Here is a 24,486-nt window from a genome sequence, read left to right on the forward strand (position 1 = left end):
CTCCTTTCTTTTCTGTTTTTCTCTCTGCCGTGTTATGAAGTCGAATTAAGCCGACTGATCAATTGTTAACATTTGATTGAAATATATGAATCTCTAAAACCAGCTTGTTAGCAGGATGTCTGTTCTTGTCTTTTTTTGCTTTTGTCAGCACCACATGAACGCAGCATAAAGTGGGCGTGTCCAGTCGGCGCGGTGGGCGGAGCCGCGTAGGACAGGTGTAGAAGCTCAAACCAGTGTCGTAGGTGCTGCTCCCTGTGCGTGACAAGCGCGACAGGTTTATTTTTCTTTTCTGCGTCAGGTCAAAACTAATTTCCAGCGTTTCCGTTCACCTTTTCACCTTTCACCTGCGCGGAGCGGTCCGTCCAGGTGCTGAAGAGGACTTTTTCTTTCACTCCAAGTGAACTTCATGCAGTTTGCAACGCGCACATGACAATGTTCAACCTGCACATGTGGACAACAGTGGAGCGTTTTTGTGTTTTGAAGCATCATATATGAGATTAGAAGAGGCAACACCTGTTGCACCTGTCTACAGGTGTTTGAGGACTCCGAGCTGCTGCCAGGCTTCCTGTCTGATCTAAACGCAGGCATCCATAATGAAAGCTTAACAACAGAGCGGACAAGTGAGTGACTGAGAGCAGCTTTTTGTTGTTGGACTGAAGATGGGGTTGACCGGGCAAAGGGCGAAATGTCTGACGCTGCTGTTACTGGCTGGTGAGTTTTCTGTTACAGTCATTCACATGATAATTCACTGTCTTCTGCCACTGAGGGACAAAACAGACCCCTAAAAGTGTGAAAATTATATATATTAGCTTCTCATACCTTTATAAAAAGTGGCTGTTTTCCTAAAATTGAGCTGCAGGAAAACGAAGATGTGACATTTATAAATAAACAGTATCAGTATAGTATTTTTATGATGTCGTCATATGGGAATATGACCAGTAGAATAAATACACATCAATTACAATCATGTTTTTATAAAATCCTCATACTGGTTCCTAATCAGTACATCTGTGCTTATATGTGCCGTCTAAATTTGTCTTTGCTCGTGGTTGCAGTATGAATATTGCTGTCTGTAGTCACAAGATATGGCCAAAAGTATGTGGACAGTTTTAAATTTAAGATACAACTTATCTTATTATAATAACTTTATTAATCCCTCCTTGGAAATTAGGGCAGCAGCAAGCAATAGTAGCAGGAAAGGACTAGAAAATAGAAAATCGTATATTTATGCACAAAAAGGAGTATAAAAAATGATATTGGTAATGGAAAATGTGTGGATGTGTTTTTCATGTTTCTGTAGATACATGACCAGAAATTAAACCTGATGATTCATTAATACAGTTTACGCTCTTTGGCCAAAAGTATCTGGACACCCAGGTCTACTGTTACATTAGGCGGAGGCAGTCTTTCATGGTTTGATTGTTGCCCCTTTGTTCCAGTGAAGGGAAATTTACATGCTATTGCTGCGTGAAGTTACACTATATGGCCAAAAGTATGTGGACACCCCTGATCTTGTTGGTACAGTGCATTTCCATCCAATTTTTGATGTGTGGTGGTGTATTTTTACGGTGGCTGTAGGCAAATGTTCAAACAATTAATATGATGAAGATGTTTCAGTAAGACGGTGCAAACTCTATGGCCAAAAGTATCTGGACACCCATGTCTACTGATACAACTCTGATTCCAACTTACTCCAATTTTCAAAGGATACTGTTTGAACAATAAATAAAACAGAATGTGATAACTTTCTCATCCTTTTTGACATCTGCACAACTAAAAACACTACAAAGACAATATATCTACTGTTTTACCTCATCAGATTCAATGATTTTTGTAAATATCTGCTCATTCTGAATTTGATGCAGCAACATGTTTCATACAAGTTAGAATAGGAGCAACAAAAGACTGGGAAAGATGTGGAACACTCCAAAAACACCTGTTTGGATCGTTCCACAGGTAAACAGGTTGATTGGTAACAGGTGATAGTATCGTGATTGAGTATGAAAGGAGCATCCTGGAAAGGCTCAGTCTGTGAACACATGCTTGTATAAAGCAGATTACAACACTCAGGCTCGGGAACACCTTTTTTGGCAAACACAGTTCATTTGCAGATGATTACATTTCACACAGTGTCCCAGCTCTTTGGAATCAGGCTTAATCAAAGGCCACTAAGGTGGTATTCTAACCAGTACTGCGCGTCTAATGGTTTGGGGAGGACCCTGTGAGCCAGGCCTCGTTGTCCAACATCACATCTCAGCCAGATGACGCTTTTGCGGCTGTGTCTTCACAGAAAAGGGGAGACTATTACAGCAGCACAAAAAAACAGTGGTTTTGGACTAAAAATCACATATGGGTGTCATTTTTGGGTGTCCACATACTTCTGGCCCTGTAGCTTATCTGTTTGCCCCGGCAGGTGGAGTAGGAAGCGGCGTAACAGAATGTAGCTCGGTCACATTCTTACTTGAAGTCAACATGAATCAGAGCTTATTACCCAACCTGCGTCTTCCTGTTTGTGTGACTAATTCGGCTGCTTTTGTTTCTTTCCTCAGCGGAGAATAAACTCAGCTAAACCCGAAACACTGTGCTGCTCCATTTCAGACAGCTAATGCACATTTGACACTGTTTTTATTTAACCTGCAACCACTTGTGCGATGAAGTCGCTCTGATGCTGAGCGAACAGGAAAAGCTCGTATAGCAGCCTCGTGACGCTCATGTTTGTCTACAGTGTGTAACTCTGTCATTCACACTCTCACCTCTGTCTTTATTTCTCTTTGCCTCCCTCTAAAGTCTCACTCTTGTGTCTGCCTCTGTCTCACTTTAACAACTCTCTCTCCACAATGAGGTCAACCACACTGTACTTCTTTGTTCCCCTAATTCAGACTTGTGTGCGCGAGGAGACCCGTTTGCCCTCTTTCGCCGTGTCACTGCCGTGCCGACCGCGTGGGAGTTTATCTGTGGGAGCCCGTGTCCCTTATCGGCCGCAGTGTAATCATTAATTGAGCTCATGAATCAGTAACCACAGAAAGAGAAAAAGGGTGTTCATCCCAGAAATCAAAGGGCAACTGTTTGGTTTTTCCTGTTTGAGTGGTCGACGCATCGCTCTCTCACACCCTTTTCCCTCATGTTTGTGTGTCTGTCCCACGTTTAATCAGGCGTGATAAAAGTACAATCGGTCTTAGTCAGTAGCTTTCACTGATGAACACAGAAGCTGCTAAACGCCGCTATTGTGAGTCGATATTGAATATTCTGTTCATTCTCTTTAAAGAATGTCAACTTTCAGTGCTGCCGTGCAGAATCTTATTCCCGTCCTGCACACTGTTAGTGCTGCGTTAGTTATAGATTGGTTTCGAAAATAGACCAATGAGGAGAGCCAGAGCTCTACTACCACGTTCATAATTGATAAAAACATTCCTAAAATGAGACTAACGGCGTACTGTATGTTAAAATCCATAGAATGTAAATGAAAATAGAAAAAAAACAATAGAAAAGGTTTTATTTGATAAAATATAATAGGGGGGAGTTGCAAAACAAACGATGTCTCATATCCAAACAAGAAATAGTTTCTATCATCCAAGAATTAATCTGAAACATCCAACAGAATCATTTATGATCAGGGAGTTATGACACAAATGATCTAACGTGACACAAAAAATCCAGTCAGTGTGTCTTTCTGAGCACGTTTGCTCACCAACAAGGAAACATGTCTGCTTCAGAAGAAAGAATCAACACAGATAAAAGCACTATTGTTGGAGCTGTTAGCGCCGTCGCGTTCACAGCGTCCCCCGTTCTTTGTGAGTTTGCATGTCTCTCTCTGTGTCTGCGTGTCAACAGACAAGCAGGTTAGGTGAACCGGCGACAGCCCATAGGTGTGAGTTTGAACGTGTTTAACCCTGTCTGGGGTATAACCACCTCTCGTCCAGTGCATTATGGGATCTCACCGTGTTCATAAACAGGATAAGTTGTATAGAGAATGGATGGCTCCGCATTGTTTCAAGAAAATGAGTAAAAATGAATAAACACGTAAAGAAGTAAAGTAGTTTGAAAATTCATATATTAACGTATTGCTGCAATTGTAGTCTAGAAGGAAACAACCTCAAGAGAAATATGGCTGCATCAATTATTTTGACTGTAGCTTGATTGATCCATCTTTTAAAGTGGACAGCGGTTGTCGTGTTCTTGGGGCAGGATGTGATGTGTTCAACATGCTCATTTTATCTGACCGACAGTACAAAACTTGAAGATTTTAGTTTAAATTTACAGTTAAACAAAGCAGCAAGTTGTCTTTTTTAAGCATTTTTGTGAAACGAGCATGTGTGGGGATGTTAGCCACGTTAGCAGTGTCACTGTAGGCACGACGATCCAGACTCAAATTTCTCCACATCTGTCCGAGGGGTTACCATGAAATTGTGTGCAGACATTCAAGGAGCCCAGATGATCAATAGTTGATGATCCGGCAACATTTTCGGCTTTTAGTGAAATGTCTGCACAACTGTTGGAGGGATTGGCATGAAGTCTCGTACAGACATTCATGTTCCCCTCAGGAGGAACCGTAAGAACCTCAATGATCCCCTAACTTTTCACCTAGCGCCATCATCAATCGGTACAATACTTTATTTATTTATACTAAATACCTGCAAAACTTCCATTTCTGATCATCCAAAGCTGAACTTAAATGTTAGCATGCTAACATAGTACACTAAGATGTTGAACATGGTGAATGTTCAGCATGCTAATTGTTTCAGCGCCATTAACGGGTAAGAAAAGGCTAAAATTAGCTTGATACTGTCAGGGCCCAATCCTGCATGTTTAAAGACATGAAAGCACTTAACAGCACTCGATTTAATGAAGCTCGCCCTCCCTCCCTCTCTCTGCAGCAGTGGGTGTGCACGGTGTCTTTGTGGAGCCTCCTCAGCCCGACACCTCCCTGCGCTCCCTGGCAGAGAGTGTGACCAGGCTGCCCTGCCGCTACCAGGTGGAGCAGGGGGAGCAGGTGGTGCAGGTCACCTGGCTGAAGGAGCTCCCAGACGGCAGCAAGGACCAGATCATCACTGCCCACTTCAAGGACGGCCACACAGGTGGGCTGCAGCGGGGGCCTCATGAGTTCTTGTGAAGAGAGCACACTCGAGTAACAGTAACTTAAAGTATCTAATTTAAGATAAATAGAAGTTTGATGACTTCAAATACAACGTTCAATTGTGAGTGCAATTAGTCAAGTACACAACTTCAGTAGAAAAATATTGAAAACTTTATTAGAAGGTATTTAATTTACAATAAGAAGTAAGGTGGTTGCCTTAAACTAAATCATATCAAGATAGCTTTTTAAAGGAATTTTGGGGACATTTGAATTTGAGTTTTTGAACTTTTTGCCTTTTTTTTCTCCATTTTGTAGTTTTACGATTGAATGCTAAAGTTATTTCGAATTGTGTAACAACAGAAAAACTATATATTAGTCATTCTGTGGATGACGACATTGACGATCTTACAGATTAATTTACCTGAAGGTGAATTACGTCCAAGGTGTATCTACTGTGGGTGGGTCGGTTTATCAGTCGATGTCTCTTGGACTGCCGGGCTCATGCTAAAGTTATTTATGTCTTATTTACTATTCAGAGCTAATCTGAAGACGTACACTTTGTGAGCTTCCTTGACAGCAAGTTTCACCGTTTATTTCTCCTGACGAAGACGGAAGGAGATCAGTAAATGAGAGAAAATCAAACAATAAGCTTATTATTGCTCTTCTTGTCTTTCTAAACTGGCTCCAGCAGATATTGAATGTTTGACACTACAGCAGCGTTGCCAGGTTGGATGCTTTTCTGCCCCAGTTGGGCTCCTTTTTTATTTAATCAGCGGTTTCCTACAAAAAGTTACGCTCTTTACAACCAATGCCTGTCAAAACCAAACATCAGTCCAGTTTATTCCGACTAGAACGACCCTTTTTTTCTTTGCAAATTATGATTCAGACATAGCCCTGTGATAAAAGACTTGTATATGTTTACAAATCTGGCAACACAGTGTTATTTAAAATGAGATCATGCCGGGAGTCTATAGTTTTGCACCTGGATTATTTGACTGTAGGGTGGGGTTGTGACGTCACTGGATAAATGCTGATTTATGTCTATTTCCTTTCTTGGAGTTGATGCTTTAACTGAGCTTTTCTCATTGGAATCACATTATTCTCATATTTTCAGAGTGTTTTATTTGAGCTTGGTAAAGCTTAATGGACGTGTTATCCGGGCTGAAGTCTTTGTTTTTTGTGTCAGAGTTCGGACGTTACTCGGGTCGGGTGAGGTTCGAGAGCGGGAGCCCCACGGAGGACTCGGCTCTGCTCATCCCCAGCACAGAGGAGTCGGACGAGGGCAGCTACACCTGCCACATCTCCACCTTCCCCAACGGAAACTTTGAGAGGCACATCGCGCTCACAGTGTGGAGTAAGAGTCATCCTCCTCCTCCTCCTCCTCCTGCTTTTTCTTTCTTTCTCTTCCCACACCTTCCTAATCCTGGCAGAGCTGCTGTAATGATGTTTAAACCGTAATCATCTTCATAGAAGAAACAGCACTGCCGACCAGGGGAAATTCAGCAGGTTTGCCGACGTGGCCGCAAACGCTTAACACCGACAGCACATCTGACGAGTGAATATTGATTTTTAACACTTTAGTCCTTCTAAACTCTTGATGCTGAGTGGAAAATGCATAAAAAAAGTATGAGATGGAGCCAAAAATCAACCCAAAATCTGCTTGGACCAAAAACAGATGATTTCCTTTGTTGCTGGTGATACAGCAGTGATTGAGCATTTTATGACAACAGATAATTTGGTTGGAACCACACACCATCACAAATCTGCCTCAAAGGGCTTTACACCATCTGTGCTTAAACTACTCAATTCATGTCAAGAAAAACTCCCCGAAACCCTTTTAACATGGAAATAAACAAAATAAAAAGAGCAACAGAGGATGACTGCAGTAGATGTCACATTTACAGAGTAAACAGGAATAACAAGTAATTCCTGTAATCACTGAAGTGATTAATCGATTCATCAAAATAGCTGTGATTCATTTTCTTTCAATTGGCTAATTGATAAATCGATCTGTTGCAGCTCTATTGTGTGCTAAACTATCAGTATCAAGGAAACAGATCTGCAGTTCTGCAGCTGTTCATCAGGAACAACTTTACATCCTGCGTCACACTTAAATTCTTTTTCAGTATAATAAAAATAAGACTGTGTTTCTGCAGTGCTGTCGCTCGGTCACCTGCCTGATTATTCTGGATCTCCTCCAGCTGTGCGCCGTCTGAGATTATTGCGTTGTGTCTTTCAGTGAAACCATAACAGCAGCAGTGGAATGCTGTTTTTTTTTTTTTTTTTTTTTTTTAAACGGATCCTCCTTGAAATAAACCCCTGCAGTGATGCTATCTCTTATAAATGGCTTTATCATTTCGCTGCCAGTCGTCAGCGGTGACAGCTCAGTCACAAGCCTGTCCCAACACGCCACAGATCAGACGAACCAACAGAAACACACACCAGTAACCGACAACCCGCAGCACTGACTTCTCTCGACTCGTTAATCCATAAACATTCTGCATGTAAACATCTGGATTTCTTCTCACTGCACTGGAGTTTAATCGTTCCAACGCCAAAAGGAGATCTCCCATGCTGATAGATCTCCACCGGATTTTTAGGGTGGACTTGGCCCTGAGTCACTGTCATCTCTGATCAAAAGATCAAAATGTTCCTCATTCTGGCTTTTTCCACAGCATCTTCTCCCTGCAGGAAATCTCTTCCCAGACACCACCTGTCAATCAAACGCTGTGGGCGGTACTGTGATGTCATGTTTTTTGGAGTTTCTGTTTGCAAAGCCTCTACAGGTGGTGCCCCTCTCTTTGTGTGCTAATCCGTAATGGCTATTTCTGCTAATGCTAACTACCTGTTTTGTCTCCATGCGTTAATAATCCAAACACCAGTGGGAAGGCTTACCAGGTGTTACCGCTGAGCGTTCATGACAGCGAAGGCTGACACGACCGGGGCGTGAATCACAGTCGTGTTAAACCAGTTGGCGACAGAGGGTAACTCGACAGAAATGTAGTTATGGGAAAATATCACAGGTGACCTTAGGCTGTTTACTTGCACAGGTATAATGCTGTTTCAGCGCCATGTTGGGCTCCTGCACAGATCCTGGTGGTACCTTGTTTTCTTGATTACAGTCTTCTCTGATGTATTTTTTTTTTTTTTTTTTGGAATATTCTTATCTGAATCTTCCAGCAACAAGGTCTTGTTGCTCAAACTTGTCCCTGACATACAGTGACAATCACTAAAAAACATACAAGAATTAAATCCTGGTTTTAATGGATCTGATTACAGTCACTTGAGGGGAATTTAAGGTAAATTTCCTTTAAGCAGGCTTTGGGAAGTATTAATTAAATGTGAATGCAGTAACAATGCATACTGTAATTGCAGGGACTGAGTTTAAGCCCATCATATTTAATGCTAATGCTCTTTTTATTGTGTTTTTAACCAGATGTACACACAAAACACAGTTCTATCAGAGCGGGACGATACAGGTTCTGAAAACAACACAATCTATATGATACAGCACAAGTACACACAACATGGAAAAGGTTTTATATTTAAAAGCGTAAATAAAGTACATGATTAAACAAATATTAAGCAGACCAGTTTACCAAACAAATACATAATTTAATGGATAAATTCAAGACAATGAAAACAATTGCAGAATAGATTTGTTGATTTTTGGCATATTCCGCTTTTTGTAGTTTGTTTTGATGTGTTGATGTCTCTGTTCTGTGTAAAGATATAATAATGAACTTTATTTATAGAGACGTTTTCAAAAGGAGAAGGTTGCAGGGTAATTTCACAGGAAAATCAAGATTAAAACATTTCAAGATTAAATAAAATCAGGCAAATAAAAAGAATATAAATGTAAAAAGAGACAGATGAGCCATATTAAAAACATTTTTAAAAAGATGATTCTGTGCATGATAAATATTAATAATAATACTAAAAAATTTCTTAGACAGTAAGTCAGTATACTGCATGTTACTGTAGTGAAGTCTGTGCATTGTTTGTAGACCACTTTCTAATTTAAGACATTAAAACTCAATACATGTTTCATTTCATATAAAAATGCTTGGAATGATAATTTGAGTTTTTTTTTGTTTTTTGGCTAAAAAGTTCAATTTCTAAGTTAATTTCTAGAAGTTACGTTTACTCCTTTACCCAGAAAAATCCAGGATCTGTGAATCTGAAAATATTCTTCTCGAAAGTTAAACTGCTGGACACGAGATGTCTTCTAGCTGCCGTGCAGAGGCCTTTCTCACTGTGTGTGCACAGTGAAGGTCAAACATCCCAGTGAAGAAACAATAAGTAAAACACATTTTTGAATAAAGGGGGGCTCATTTGAGATCCTAAACCCGCTCTGTCCCTCCTCCTCTTCCATTAGTCTTACCCATCTCCTCCCTGGAGCCTGTGGACCTGGTGGAGGGCCAGTCGTTCCGTGTGGCCGCCTCCTGTCGAGCCGTGGGCCACCCGCCTCCCCGTCTCTCCTGGGACACCGACCTGCCGGGCCAGTCCCAGAACCGCACCAAAGAGGGCGGGTCCGTGTCCAGCTACTACTCCCTGCACCCCCTCCGCAGCATGAACGGGAAAAAGCTGGACTGTTTGGTGTGGCATCCCGGCCTGGAGCAGCCGCGCAGGATCTCAAACCGCCTGGTGGTTCAGTGTGAGTACAGCTGATGATGACGCTGACTTTAAGGCCCAAAGGGACCAACAGCAGGGCAGAGGTAAAGCAGATTGGCATTTTAATTATAATTTTCTCGAAGGTAGAGCTTGGGTAAGTGCAGAAATAATCTTACTGGTTGAGTTAAACATCAGTGGGAGGAACCAAAGACCCACCTTTGTGCAACTTATTATCTGGAAACTTGAATAACAAAGGAGGTGAAGGCCTTTTCACAGCAGGCGTACTCTAATTCCATGCTACATACCAGCTGTACACACTGTGTCCTATTCTAACGTCATACTGCACTGCTTTGTAGTTTGCTTGCAAGAAATGGCTGTACTGTACATTTTGTGCAGTACACGCTGCCATGGGTGCACGTCAGTCAGTCAAACATGACAGAAGACACATGACAGTGAAATGTTTTTCCAACGTTTTAATTGGTGGTTTCACCACCATCCACAGTTTGTTTTAGTGTTTTTTTCTGCAGCTGTGACCAGCGCTTCCATTTCCTGGTACAAACAGGAAGCAAAAATTAAGAGTTTAACAGTACAAATACTGACCTTCTTGAGTGGACTGGTCATTTTTCCAGTGTAAACACTCAGAATTTCCTCAGTCTGTAAGACTCTCATGGCAGCAAGAATGAAAGTTTCTCTTTGCACACCAAAAAAAGATAAACACATTAATGATGGCTTTGTTTGCTGTGGGTGAGGTGTGTCAGTCAGGAAGTCATACCAGAGCCCTGTGACAGGATGAATGAAAGTATAGCAAATGACTTATTAGCTGCAGCCGTGCTTCTCCTGCGGCACGCCCTCCGGCATGTCAACGCGTCTGCCGTGAGAAAGGTTATTACACTCAAAACAGAGAAAAATATGAATGACAGGGATGTTATCAGTCACGGCTGTATCGTGACTTCATTTGGTTAGTAGTTTGCGGGCTTACCGAGATGAGCTAACCGAGCGCTTGTTTGAACATGAACCTAATGACTTGGTCAGCACTGCTATGTTTCAAATCCATTCTACATGTACACAAGATATACTACATACTAATCTTTATAGTGCCCTGTTTTTTACCATTTTATACCATCAGGAAATGATACAGTATGTGGAACGTCAGATTTATGTTTAATGTGTAAGTACATATTTATTTGATATGTCTTATTTCTCTATTTTTTACTTAATGTGACATATTTACACAGTCACATGAAATTGTACTTTTTTTTTTCCAGTGGACCCCGGGACGAGCAGCTGCTCTGTGGGGTCCAAACAAATAAGCAAATAAACGGAGAGTCAGATTAATCAAATAAGAACGAAAATATATAAACATATTGTTCTGAGATGTTTGCACAGCAGTTTTACCATCATCCACGATTTATTTGTGTTTTTGCTGCTATTTCTTCCTTTGTGTGACATTTTGGATTATGGAAACTGACTTTTTGAGTATTTAGGTTTTTTTTAATTGTGTCACTTTTGCAGTGTGAACACGCTGCTGGTTTTAAACCTGCTTAGAATGAAAATAAGGTGTGAAATTTGGTCACAGCGTACCGGCGTACAAGCCAATTCTCTTAGCTCCTCTCGCTAATAGCTAATTTGACTGATGACATTTTTTCCCTCTGGAGTCCGTGCGCGATATATTTGTATAGCTTAACCTTCCTGCGAGAAAATAAATGGGTGACAGCAGACTAAACATTAGACAATATTGGCAGGTTGGATCGCTCGCTGGGAAAGTGTGTGAGTCATTGTCCGTCTTCAACTCTCAGTGTGAGCGCAGTGAGAGAAAAGGCGCCTGAACTTCAGGCTTTCAGTGTACAACAATTCAGTTCTTTGTCCAGCGTAACAGACTCGATGACGTTCACAGGAGTGGACAAGTCAAGAATCTGATGACTTGACAAAAATCAGACTTGCCACTTGACTTTGATTTTAACGCAAATGACTTTTGGCTCGGAATGACTTGATATCCTCCTCAAGGCCGAAGACTAAAAAACACTCATTAATAGTTGAGCAGCAAATCAACCTTTAATTTTCCTGACAACAGATGTGCAGTACTCGTATTAGTCTGACAGCCAATCACATTGCCCGAGCAGGAGGAAAAGATCCATTTAGCAGCAACCAGACCAGCAGACCGACCTTCCAGATGTGAAGACCTGTCAGCAACATGCAAAACATTTGACTGTTACGTCAGTGGAATAAAATACTGTGCCGGAACATCTCTGATCAGTTTCCTTTTAAATGTTCAGAGTTTATTTGGAAGTAGTTGATCCAAAAAAATATAAAAACACTCATTATTTCTGCAAATGTAATATCTATTGCTGTTAAAATGGTCGGTGCAGTATTTTGATGTGTAGCATCTGTGCAGTATTCTCTGTGTCTGGGTGTGAAACTGCATGTTAACTATAGTTTGATTGTACATGTGATTGAAACGACTTGTCTAAGACTCAAAGCACAAACCTGAGTACTCAGACTTGACTCAGGACTTCACATCCAAGTCTTGAGACTTATTTGTGACTTGCAAAACAATGGCTTTGTCCCACCTCTGCAGACTGTTTATCAGCGTCAGTGATTCTTCAGCAACTTGGATGAATAAAGATAAAAAAACAGCCTCATCTGGTGTGTTTATAGCATGAACAAATTGTGTAAGCTAAGTCTGTGTTTCTGTCTCAGACCCCCCAGATGCCACCATCACCGCTGCTACAGGAAACTGGTTCATGGGTTTGGAGAAAGCCGAGCTGGTGTGCAGCAGCAGAGGACACCCCAAACCTGAGAACGTCACCTGGACATGGTAGCGTCATCAGCCCGTCTGCTGCTCATACAAATCTACGGTTTGGCTGAACCAGCTGGAGAATCTGACAATTACGTGTTAATTCGGTGCGATCTGCACTACTAAATTGCTCTTTACATGGCACTGGAATGTGCCCCAAAACATACATAACATGCATATACGCAGCCCACACGCCCGTGAACAACAAAGAAGTGTGCTTCACTCTAAAGGAGGGCGTCTTTCTCTCCCGGTTCAATTCATCGCGGAATAAAGGCTGCGGTGTCGTGTTGCGCAATTGGAAGTCAGAAAAAGAGTGCGGGAGATATTTTCACACGAGGGAGGGAGTGAGAGACGCAAGGAAGAGCTGGAGACACATGCTAAGCACTTAATCATAGTGCCATGCTTTAAATATCACTCTAATGCCTGGTAAAACACAGGGTCTGCATTTTAATTAGAGACACTGTACCAGCCATTACAGCTACGACTGAACACACAATGATCGAATGTTGTGTGCTGAGGGAAAAATATTGCAGCCGTGAGACGGTCTTGAAATATTAAGATTATTCTGGATTAAACCTTTTCAACACCACAGACCCTTCGACGCGTTCATCAGTGCGAACTCACACTGTTTATCTTAGCTTAACATAAAGACTGGAAACGGCTAGCCTGGCTCTGCCCACGGGTAGCAGGATGTGCCTACCTGCAGCTATTAGTCTTTTTGGCTGCTAAAGGTGGGTCACTCACCTTATCTGTATCATTTTCACCCATCTACTCTGTGTCAGATGCAGTCTGCACCTGTGACTCTATTCTAAAGGGCTGGTTAGAGAAGCTAGGTGGGGTTTTGAGAAAAGAAATCTGAGCCGGCTTCAGTTTGGGGGGTAAAGCAGCAATTTAAATAGCTGCTGCGCCACAGTGAGACATAGGCGCAACATGACCCCTCTCAGCGGACCTGATCAGAAACTGGCTCTCCATTATGTGGCCTGCGATGGCTTCAGCTGCAGTGTGGGACTCAGTCGCTGGACTTGCTTAAATCCCTCAAACCTAGTATTTATTTGGGCTGTTCAGATCAATGGGCGCCAGTTGTAAGCCCGGCAGGTTTGGATTCAGGTGCATGCGAATTGGTGGTTGCACTCTGCGGTGAACCTGATCCTGCGTCGTGTTTGTTCAGCCCAATCACTTCCGTAATGCAAACCAGCTGCTGCATTTCAGATCAGTGTTTATTAGATATCTGTGTGTTTCCTCCTCTGACGCTTCAATGGAAATAGTTTGAACTGGAATGTGCGTTCGCACTTTGTTCATTTCCTTTCTCGGTCACCAAAAATGAGTCACAGCTATTGTTTTTCAAGCAGTGAGTCACAGGTTTCTGTATGGTTTGTCCGTGGTTTCACCTCTGTGATACATCATTGTCAATTAATGGCGACGTGCTGCTCTGATTATTCACAGGAGAGGAGGAGCTTTGCCAGATGGGGCATCTGTGGTTGGAGAAAAGCTTGTTTTTGGGCGGCCCCTTCGCATGAATGACAGCGGGGTCTATGAGTGTGTGGTGAAGAACAACGTGGGAGTAGGAAAAACAGAGTACATGCTGACAGTAACAGGTAAGTGCGATGAATTTCAGCTTTGTTAGTGGTTAAGATCACACAGGGTTAAAATGAGAAACTGTCCTGCTGCTCTATTCATTGTCGGTAAGGACAGAGGAAAGAGCAAATTCTTTTGATTTGGAGTAATTGTCCAAATTTGCTGCCCCCCTGTGATGGACAGAGGCAGAAATAGGTGCTATTGAACTCAGTATTGATCAAAATTGCTGCATGAAACACGTCAGTGTAGTTTTGTTGCAGTCTGAATGTGCTGGTGTGAGAGATGTCCTCCTCTCTCTCCTTGCAGAGAAATCTCAGCGCTCGGGCAACCCCCCCATCGACAACCAGCTGCTGATCATTATTGGAGCTTCGGCCGGTGCTTTGATCATGCTCCTGGTCATTGTGGTCCTGCTGGTCAACCGCCACCATCGACACAAAAACAAAAAGCTCGAGATGGAGCTCAGCGAAAAAACGTAAGCTGACCCACGTTTTCTCGCAAGAGCCACCCAGCGAGAAACTGGACTTTTATTCATTGCACCCCGCCTTGATGACAGCTCGACCGTGAATGTTGTAAACTGCAGCTTGAATTATTTACAGACTGTGACCTATTTCCTGAAATTACAATTTCAGACGCTGCTGTTCAGTAAATCCTCCAAATGTGCTGTTTTTTTTCCCCAGGGAGGAAATTAACAGCCTCTCCAGACAAGCCTCCTTCAGGAGACTGAACTCAGTCAGCACAGACCCCAGAGTGCAGGTACAAGCACACACACACACACACACACACCGACACACACTCTCCCGCTGAGAACAATAACCTGCAGGTTTGGGAGAAACCCGGCGGACACACCCGCCCCGGCCGGGCGTAGCCGGGGTGGAGCCGCTGGCAAGTCAGCAGTCGTGTCTGCCGTGGAGGCCGATGATTACAGGCTGCTGCAGCTTCAAACAAACGGCATGAAATGTTCATAGACACTTATTATTGATATCTCATTCTGCCTGATTCAATTTATTCATCTTTTGTGTTCATGTTCGCTCACCTCCTTTCACTTTCTCTGCTTTTTTGGAGTCTGAAGATTACGCCCTGCTCAGAGTAGACAGCCGCATGAAGAACAGCGAAATGTCTCTGGTGAGTTCCTCACAGGGGGGCGTGATTTTGACCACACATGTTAAAAGAGTTTGATTGATTTAATCACTGTAAAACAATATGAGTGCTCTGCAGGTTAAAGAGATTTATTCAGTAAAAAGAAGACGTTAAGTAGAAGAAGGAGAGAAAAACAGGTGATGCTCGCTGATTGATTACATCAGTCACTGAAGAGCTGAGTGTAGCAGTAAAGCGTCTCGTCTTCCAAAATCACAGAAAAGCATGCAGTCAAAACTAAACTGAAACTCAACACGGCTCTTTTTAATACTGGTTTCTCCCAAATAGTTACCAGTTGATTGAAATAACTCCATGGATTTCTTGATCAGAGAGGGAGCACACGGGCTTGTTTTAGACTTCCAAAGAGACTTGTGGGCGAGGAAGATTGGGAACCAGTATTACCTGATAAAAGGTCGCTAACTCCATTTTCTGAAATGTGAAGATATGGTATTTTCTCTGTTTTATAGGATTAAGAATTAAAAAAAATATTGGGTTTCAGAATATCGATTGAACAGAAGAGGCAAAGTTTCACCTTGGGATCTGGAAAAAAGTGTTGGCCTTTTTAATTGTTTTCTGACATTCAAAATAATATGAACTTAATTACTGAATCTGAAAAATAGCAACAATCAATATATTAATCAAGAAAATGATGAGTTAGTTGCAGCCCTCTACCATGCTTATTAAAGCTAATGGCTGACCAGAGAAATCACTCCAACGTAGTTTAGAGGGATTTTACTCAATGGACCTAAACTAACTCGGTAATCTTGGTTTAAAACAGAAGTTTAGCTTCCTCCATGACAGTCATAAACATCTGGGGCAAACACTGAATATTCACCTTTAAAATGAAAACAGTCAATTTTATACCAAATAGTGGCCCCAGCTTTCTGTTCTCTCCAGCTGTCTTTCCTCCATTATTACACAAATTATTTTATGCCTGACAAAAGACCTGCAGTCGCTCAATTTGCAAAGCTGCTCGTTAGTTGTTGTCAGCGTCGTCACTGTTCGGGTCTCCCGCCCGCAGGAACGACCCATCTACAAAGGCAGCCAGTCCACTCTGGGCGGGAAGTGGGGACCCCCGGGAGGGGTGGAGCTGGACGAGCTGGGACGTCCCGTCGTCTGGCACGACGGCAGAGAGAGCCTGAGAGGAGCGGAGATGGACGGGGAGAGGGAGGAGCGCAGGAGGAGGGTGGAGTCATACCTGAAGAGCAGCAACATGTCACTGGTATGTGACATGCAGCTGAAGGATTAGGCTGAAATGCGTTTAGTTTCGTTTGCAGTGTGTCAAACAGTATTGTGTTTTATTTGCTGCAGCATTTGCCTGGACGCTGTCATGGAGACAGCAGACAACACTGAAAACACACAAGATAGTTACAGACATCCTGTCTATTCCAGCAGTCAGAGAATTGTTTCAGTCTAAAAAACATTTCAAGTCATCAGGTTTTCTTTAATTTATGCACAAATAAGATCAAATGTACAGGAGGACTGTAAACAATACTGCATGGCTTCGCTTCAGGGTGAAAATGTTTGCAAAGCCGCACTTTTCCAGTCCAGATAAGGATTAGAGGAGTAAAATAATTCATCTTTTTATCAGAAAAGTAGTTATCAGACTCTTCTGTCTACCAGGACTCAGGACTGCCCTCTTCCCTGGTTCCAGTGAAGGCCCAGCAGGATGACGGCGTCGGGCCCAGAGACCCAGACCAGGGCCACCTCAGGGAGGGAGACTCCCCGCCGTCAGTAGCAGAGGCACACGAGGATGACGAAGACGGCAGCTCCTACCAGCTCTCCGAGGCGCTCACCAATCACTTCTACTACAGTAATGGGCTCCTCAGGCCCAAACCACACTCCAATGCGATTCTGCTGCACCCCAGAGGCCAGATCATCTAGATTCCAGACCGCAGACTGTCTGCATTCCTGCATTGAAAATGACCTCATTCTTTGTATTGGGGTGAGTTTTTCATACACATTGACTGCAGTGGGTAATTAACCCCTGAATGATCCAAATTTTGGTTATTTTTTGCCTCGGGCTTGTGAGCATGTGATCCTTTATCCTAACCCTATAATAATTTGGATGTTCTTAAATTATTTTGGGGTGCATTAATGCCTTTAATAGATAGTGGACAGAATATGAGGTGAGAGAGAGAGATGGTGAACGTCATGCAGCAAATGTCCTCCAGCCAGACAAGAACCGGGGACGTTGTGGTCCATGGCCACCGGGGAGCGCTATAACTGGGAAGTTTTTGATCCTAATTATTTTAAAAGATGGAGAATTAGATGACCGACAAGTTTTGCCTTTCACAAACCACAACCGCCATCCTCCACTCCTTCAACGTGCAAGGAATAAAGGTTCCTGTTACACAAAGTTTACTGTATTTTCTGCAGCGCTAAAGGTTCGCATCCACTGCTGTGGTGACTTCCAGCTGGACACCCAATGAATCCTGTCGGCGTAGGGTTCCTTGTTTACATCACAAACATTCAGGAAGGAAGATGTGGACACAGACAATTTCTAAGATCCACTGCCTGGTCAAGTTAAGAGTAAACTGGACTCAAAACTCAGCGTGGATGCACCTGCAGATATACAAACGTAGTGTATTTGTGTATGTATGTATAATATATATATATACTAGGAAGAGATATAAGGAGCTACTGTATGTTTATGATCATGTGATTAACAGCTACCTGCAGCTACGAAGAGGTCAAAAAGGCTGTTACCCTGAGGACCTGAACCCAGGCACGGACAGTTTTCACACTGGTGGATGTTCATGGATAAACATAGCAAACTGGTTTCCATGTCCAGGTTTAAACCAGATGAACTCGACAGTGCACAGCAACAGACAGACAGACTGGGACAAGCAGGAGATGAACTGTGAAGCAACGCTGTGTGTCGCATCAGTTGTGTATATGTTGTGTAAATTGTTTTATATCCGTTCAGTGTTTTTGTATGAAACTGAAAAACTGACATGTAAATGTTGAAATGTTTATTCATAAAAGTACGGCATAAAAACAAAGTCACTGTCAGCGGTGGTAGAAGTATTCAGAACCTTTGCTTCAGTAAAAGTACTCAGACCAAACTGCAGAAATACTCTGTTACAAGTCCTGCATTGAAAATGTTACTGAAAAGTAGAATCATTAAATTTTACTTGAAGTATTAAAAGTAAAAGTACTCAATGCAGAAAAATGTCCCCTGTGACTGTTGTACTCATTGATATTTTATCATAACATTACTATGACTCATGCATTCATGTAAAAGCGGGATTTTACTGTATTTGTTTCAGGTGGAGCTCATTTTGAACTATTTTGTAACTGATAATTGTTCACATAATTGTTTAATCTGCTGATTATTTTCTGACTTGATTGTTGCTGTCACAATTACCCAGAACCCAAACTGACACCTTCACATTGTTGTTTTGCCCAACTTTTAGTACTTTAGTGGTTTGTACTATTAGTAAAAACCTCAAAAGTACTACAAATAAAATGATTAACTACGAGGAAAAGCAGCAACTACGGACACTGTTGGGTAGAAGACATTTCATAAACTCTTCATATGTTTTTTTTTTATTGTAAAACTCTTAAGTTATAAATTAACTTGTAACTAAAGCTGTCGGATAAATGCAGTGGAGTAAAAAGCACAATATTTCCCTGTGAATTGCAGTGGAGCAGAAATGGAACGTGGCCTGAAAAGAAAAGACTCAAGTAAAAGCTAAGTACTGCAAATTTGTAGTTAAGTGAAGAACTTGAGGAAATGTTCTTTCACATTCCACCACTGCTCATTGTTCTTTATTGTAACCTGGAACAATGAAGCTGGTTTCAGCTCAGCACGAGGGTAAAGGCTGTCACTGATTGCAGCTGCCACAATGCTAATGTAGCATTTGCATTAGAGACGGTAGTGATTCCCGGTTTGGACTGGACTGAAATAATTGAGATTGTTGATACAAGTAGAAAAAAAGTGCACTTTCACAGGGTGGCTGGTGTCACTCTGTGTGACAGGGAGAGTACAGTAATCACAGAGAACCTGTGTAAGCTCGACATTTTGGAAAAACCGCTTATTCACTTTCTTTTAGAGAGCTAGATAAGTTGATTAACACCACGCTCGTGTCTGTACAGTAAATATGAAGCTATAGCCAGCAGCTGGTTAGCTTAGCTTAGCACAAAGACTGTAAGTGAGGGGAAACAGCTAGCCTGGCTCTGATCAACAGGAATAAAATCTACCTACCACCACCTCCAAAGCTCACTTATTAACAAGTTATATGTTGTTAGCTGAATCTGTACAAAAGCCAAAGTGTAAAAAAAAGGCAAGTTGTGGATTTATAGGCTGCTGGACTACTGAACATGTTAAGTGGCAAACATTAGAGATGTGGGTAACCTTTGCAGAGAGCCAGGCTAGCTGTTTCCCCCTGTTTACAGTGGATACAGAGCTGGTGGAAGAGAACCAGTGGATGAATGACCGGTGGAGAGTCTGAGCTACTACACCTGGGACAACCTACAAGAAGTCCTACATCTCCCAGCATGCTATGGAGAACCTGGGGATCAGTGGGAAACCACAATAATAAGTTACTGGAGAAGTCCAGCAGTCTAATTCCCGTCTGACGTTATTGACCTGTAAACAAATAAACAGCAGCTATAATGTAAAGACGCAAAGTTGAATTCAGCTGAGATGAGGCGTCCGAGATTTCTCTCCTGACTGTCCTCAAATTCTCAAATTCCCTGTTTCAGCAGTAACACACAGGTCGACACAGGTCATTGTGTAATGATCTCTGTTACATGATGCCACAGTCTAGTCACTAGACTGTGGCATCATGTACTAGACTCTCGTGTGAGTTCAGTATCATCCTCTAAAGCAGTGTTTCTCAAGCCTCAAATGAATGGCTGGTTATCAGGCCTCAGCAGAGCCCAGTAACGAGCTGAGCATTTGAATCAGGTGTGTTGGAGCATGGAAACATCTAAAACATGCAGGGCAGTGGTACTCCAGGACCAGGATTGAGAAATCCTGAATTATCCTTCAATTCAAGGACAATTTGCAACAGATTATTTTATGATTTAGATGCATATCTGAGCTGCTCGACTTGCTTGATTTTCACTGGGAACCTGATAATGGACAATAGATGGGAAAACAGTAATGCTAAGGGATCGATCATACATACAGAGGTTTGCTCTCCACCCTTCTCTGATCCACACTGACTCACATCAACCAACCAAATATCAAAGACCAATTTGTGTCTGTATGTATAACCTGTAGAAATGAATATTCAGCTATGTCACCAGGGCGGGATGTCCCAAAATGCTTTGTTTTAAATGAATCTCTGAACTGGCTGGATTTTCAAACAGTAACAGAAGTACCAAAATTAGTCCTCACAATTAAAGCTACGTCAAAGTTAGAATATCTAAAGAAAAAAAGAGGTGCACAGTAAAATCAGTCGGCTACATTACTTTTCAGTAATATCAAAATACAAAGAGAATTTGTTAATTAATCTAGACATTAGATATTTCTAGCTTTTCATCTTCTTTTAAGTCTACTGGATCAAACTGTGTTTTGGGATAGAGCCTCCTTGTGAGTCCGCTGGTGAGTGCGAAGGTTACTCCTCTGAGAAAAGCATTTGCCGCACGTGTCGCAGGTGTACGGTTTCTCTCCCGTGTGAATTCGCTGGTGAATCTCAAGATGGCTGATGCGATCGAAGCTTTTGCCGCAGAACGGGCAGATGAACCATTTCTCCTTAATGCGGCGATTCGCTATAGTTTTATGCAACTCTGGGTCATTTAAGAGGAACAATCGGCTGTCTGGGTTGAAAGCTGATGTGTTTTTAGTTTGTGGCTGTTTGTCTGAGAGGAATCTGATGGACACTCCTCTCTCTGGGTGATTTATTGCTTCTAAAGGCTGACTCGGTTGAGCTTGGCTAAAAGGCACTGGAGCCCTTGATTTACTTGATGCCCCTTGTCCATTATTCCTCATAAACCTGTCAGAGTACGCAGTCTCCGCAGAATTATCAAAAATATCCAAAGCGTTCTGTATGAGCAGGATTTCTGAGTCCAGATTTTGTGACAGCTGCTTTGGTTCGAAAAAGCAGTCCGAGTCATCAGCAGCGTCGCTGTCCCCCACGGAAACTGACGACCACTGCTGGTTCTCTTGTTCTTCCATAACCTCAGCAGGGTGGAGGTTCAGCTCCATCTCATGGCGACCTTCTCCATCACGAACACTGTGATCAGAGTCCACTATCTGCTCCACAATCTGGACGTCGTCCTCGTCTTCTAGCTTGACTATTAGGTCCTCCTCGTCATCGTCACCTCTGACGTCACTTTCGCAGTGGTCAGACTTGAGCTGCTCACATTGTTTCTCCTCTGCCTGTGAAGGTGGCGGTGTTCTGCAATTGGCTACGGTGTCCGCCTTCTCTCTGACGCTCTGATCAGAAGACAACGTCTGGACTGAATCTATTATCGGCCCTGAAATGAGAGAGCAGGTGCATCTTAATCTTTATTCAACCCAACCGTTTCCTTGATAAATTTATTTTTTAAAGACAAATTGGCTGTGTGACTGATGCACTTGCAATTCAGGTCGAATCTACTGTGATTTGACGAAGGCTGGTACACAAGTGAGTCACATGTTTCTGTTTCCATATAGGTGTAGCAATCACTATTTGTTTAAGTGTGGTTTCAAAGCTTTCAAGGCAACATAGAACAAGTTAAACAGGTACAAAAGGGTCACAGTGTTTTGGCCTGAAACACCTGCCACACAATTGATGAGTGGATTCCTCATTTGGACTTGAAATGTCAGAAAATAGTGTAATAGTAAACTGAATATGGGTTTTGGACTGTTGTCAAACCATAACAAGCAGTTTGATTTTGCACTCTGGGAAACTGTGATTTTTCATGATTTCATGACATCTGACCACACAAATAATCTATTTATCTAGAAACTAATGGTCAGATTAACTGATAATGAAAACAAGTATTAGTTGCAGCCCTAGTCTGGCGGTCTACAATGACATATAACAAAGAAAAGTAGAAAACCTTCACATTTGTGAAGCTGGAACCAGCAAATACCATTTGTGCTTGATAAATTACTCTCACTGAGCGACTAATCGATTTTCAAAACATGTTTCATTTTCAAGAGTAAGTGTTTCAGCTCTGTCATATACAGCTAGCTGTTTGTTATGTTGTATATCTCATGTATACACTGTTATGTGAAATGTTGTACCTGCTAGAACGATTATATCAACTTTAGACAAATATTGTTTATTATCTTTTGTCTCGGCAGTTGTTATTCTTACCATCACCGCTAGGCGGCAGCAGCTTGTTCTGCTGCTCTCTCTTGGAGGAAGATGATGGAGACAGATTTGTAGTCTGAGCCTGAGACAAGACCGTTAACCGCTCGTTTTCCATCAGCATCAACTTTCTGTTCAGGGCTTCAATTTCATTCTCTCTCCGCCGAAGCTCGACCTGTACGAGCGTGAAGCCGTCCTCCCACAGTTTGCCGATTTCTACCACGGCGGCTTTAGCTAGCATCTCCATGATCGAGGTTAACTTGCTCTGGAAAGCCACACAGTTAGCCATGTTGCCCCGGGTCGGCACCCTCTGCTAGCTGTAGCAACGCGACGGACGTTAAGCTAACTTTCAATGTGGGACAAATCACCTAACGGTTACAGTTTCGCCCGTTGTAGTTCACATTACGGTTGCTGTTTTGAGGTGAAAAACATGGAAGTGTAATACAATAGTAACAGGAAACGGTGGTGGTCATGTGACGGAGGATATACGGTGTTGGCTGTGGGACAAAATTTCTCAGCTGGAAAACCTGAAAACAAACCGCACATTGAAGAACACCCTCCTCGTTTAGTGTTTTAGAGGCAGTATATCAACAATTAGCTAACAAATGCTTCATATTAAAGTACAATGCATTTGTAAGCAAATATAACACATCTTTAAGTGTAATTTGTCAACTATTACAACTCCTCCAGTAAAGCCCGTAAACCACACTGTGAAAGACTCTGCATCTCCTGCATTGAAAATGTTAGTAAAGTAAAAGTATGTAAATATAATCAGGAAAAAGTATTTAAAGTATTCAAAGTAAAAGTACTCAATGCAATAAAATGTCCCTTTTGAGTGTTAACTATTCGGTATTATGTTATTCATGCATTCGTGTCAAAGTAGAATTTTACTGTTGTAGCAGGTCGAGGTGGAGGTGGGTGACATATTGAATACAGGGCTGCAACTCATTTTCCTTAGACTATTGGCTAATATCTTAATTATTTTCTCGTTTGATCGATTTGGTTGATTGTTTGGTTTATAAAATTTCAGGAAATCATGACACCTTCACAATAGCCCAAACCTCAAAATGATTAAAAATGAAATCAAACGACCATATTAATGAAAAGTACAAGGAGCAAATCACATTTGAAAAACTGGAAACATTAATTATTTTTGCATCAACATTGTCTAGAAATATTAACCAACTAATTGTTTCAGCTCTACTCATAAATATTGTTCGAATTGTTTAATCTATAACAAAACATTATTAATTATAAGCGCTTTGTATGATTTGTAAAACTCTTGATTTGTAAAGTAGTAACTAAAGCTGTCAAATAATTTGTGGAGTGAAAGTAAAGTAACATGAAAAGTAATACTAAAGAACTACTAAAGTAAAGTAGAAGTACCTCAAATTTGTACTGAAGTACAGTGCTTGAGTGAAATGTGAGCGTGTAAATGTACTTCGTTACATTCATAGTTGCATAATTCGCCCCGTTGCTGGTTCAGCTTTGCCAATATGTATTATTAGATTTTTTTAGCAATACTGTGTGAACCATCTCTGGGGCAAATCAACAAGCCTGTGAGGCCAAAACAAAGACAGCTCATCCGAAACACACTGAGTGACAATAACAGCAAATAACAATGCTCTAAATTCTTGTATTATACGTATGACTTATAGCCTATTATAAGATTTATCTCAATTTTGAATAAGAGGTAGAACAGTTGAGAAGAAATGTGACTGGAATTACCCAGTGTCTGTCATGAGGCAGAACATTTCTCCACTGGCCCTCTCAGATTACAGCCTGGTCTGATGAAATGATCACATGATTTCAAGAACAATAAGATGATCCTACAAAGACATGTGTGGACCTGTTTGTTACTCTGACAGGACACACAGAGGGAGTGGCTGAGGTGATGTATCTGTCAGCGCTTCAATCCTGTATCAACACCTATTCAGGTAGGCAATCCTTTTCCCCAAAAGTAATCTCTAACCTTTCACCAAATACATATGTTTAAAGCAGATAAGAACACCTGTGTGCGGCATACTTTGGTGTGCTTGAGC

The 24,486-nt window shown here is 41.9% G+C and overlaps 2 protein-coding genes across 3 annotated transcripts; one reads left to right on the plus strand and one right to left on the minus strand.

Annotated features, from left to right (window-relative positions):
• Positions 1–242: 242 nt before the first annotated feature.
• nectin4b (nectin cell adhesion molecule 4b) lies at positions 243–18,715 on the plus strand. 2 transcript variants are annotated; one of them, XM_041949996.1, is made up of 11 exons: positions 243–711; positions 4,875–5,075; positions 6,261–6,428; positions 9,453–9,731; positions 12,386–12,503; positions 13,926–14,077; positions 14,364–14,529; positions 14,735–14,810; positions 15,120–15,179; positions 16,213–16,413; positions 16,815–18,715. In XM_041949996.1, exons 1-11 carry the CDS (start codon positions 660–662, stop codon positions 17,073–17,075), a joined length of 1,734 nt encoding a protein of 577 aa, XP_041805930.1. In that variant the 5' UTR covers positions 243–659; the 3' UTR covers positions 17,076–18,715. The 2 variants fall into 2 exon arrangements, with proteins under 2 accessions (XP_041805930.1, XP_041805931.1); XM_041949997.1 differs by having other exon boundaries at positions 16,846–16,983.
• Positions 18,158–22,875, minus strand: LOC121615618 (zinc finger protein 677). The gene is made up of 2 exons (XM_041949999.1): positions 22,451–22,875; positions 18,158–21,623 (listed from the first exon to the last, which is right to left on the minus strand). The coding sequence occupies exons 1-2, from the start codon at positions 22,731–22,733 to the stop codon at positions 20,707–20,709; spliced, it is 1,200 nt and encodes a 399-aa protein (XP_041805933.1). The 5' UTR covers positions 22,734–22,875; the 3' UTR covers positions 18,158–20,706.
• Between the last annotated feature and the right edge of the window lie 1,611 nt (positions 22,876–24,486).

The sequence above is a fragment of the Chelmon rostratus genome, chromosome 12, assembly GCF_017976325.1.
Source record: "Chelmon rostratus isolate fCheRos1 chromosome 12, fCheRos1.pri, whole genome shotgun sequence".
NCBI classification, from domain to species: Eukaryota; Metazoa; Chordata; class Actinopteri; order Chaetodontiformes; family Chaetodontidae; genus Chelmon; species Chelmon rostratus.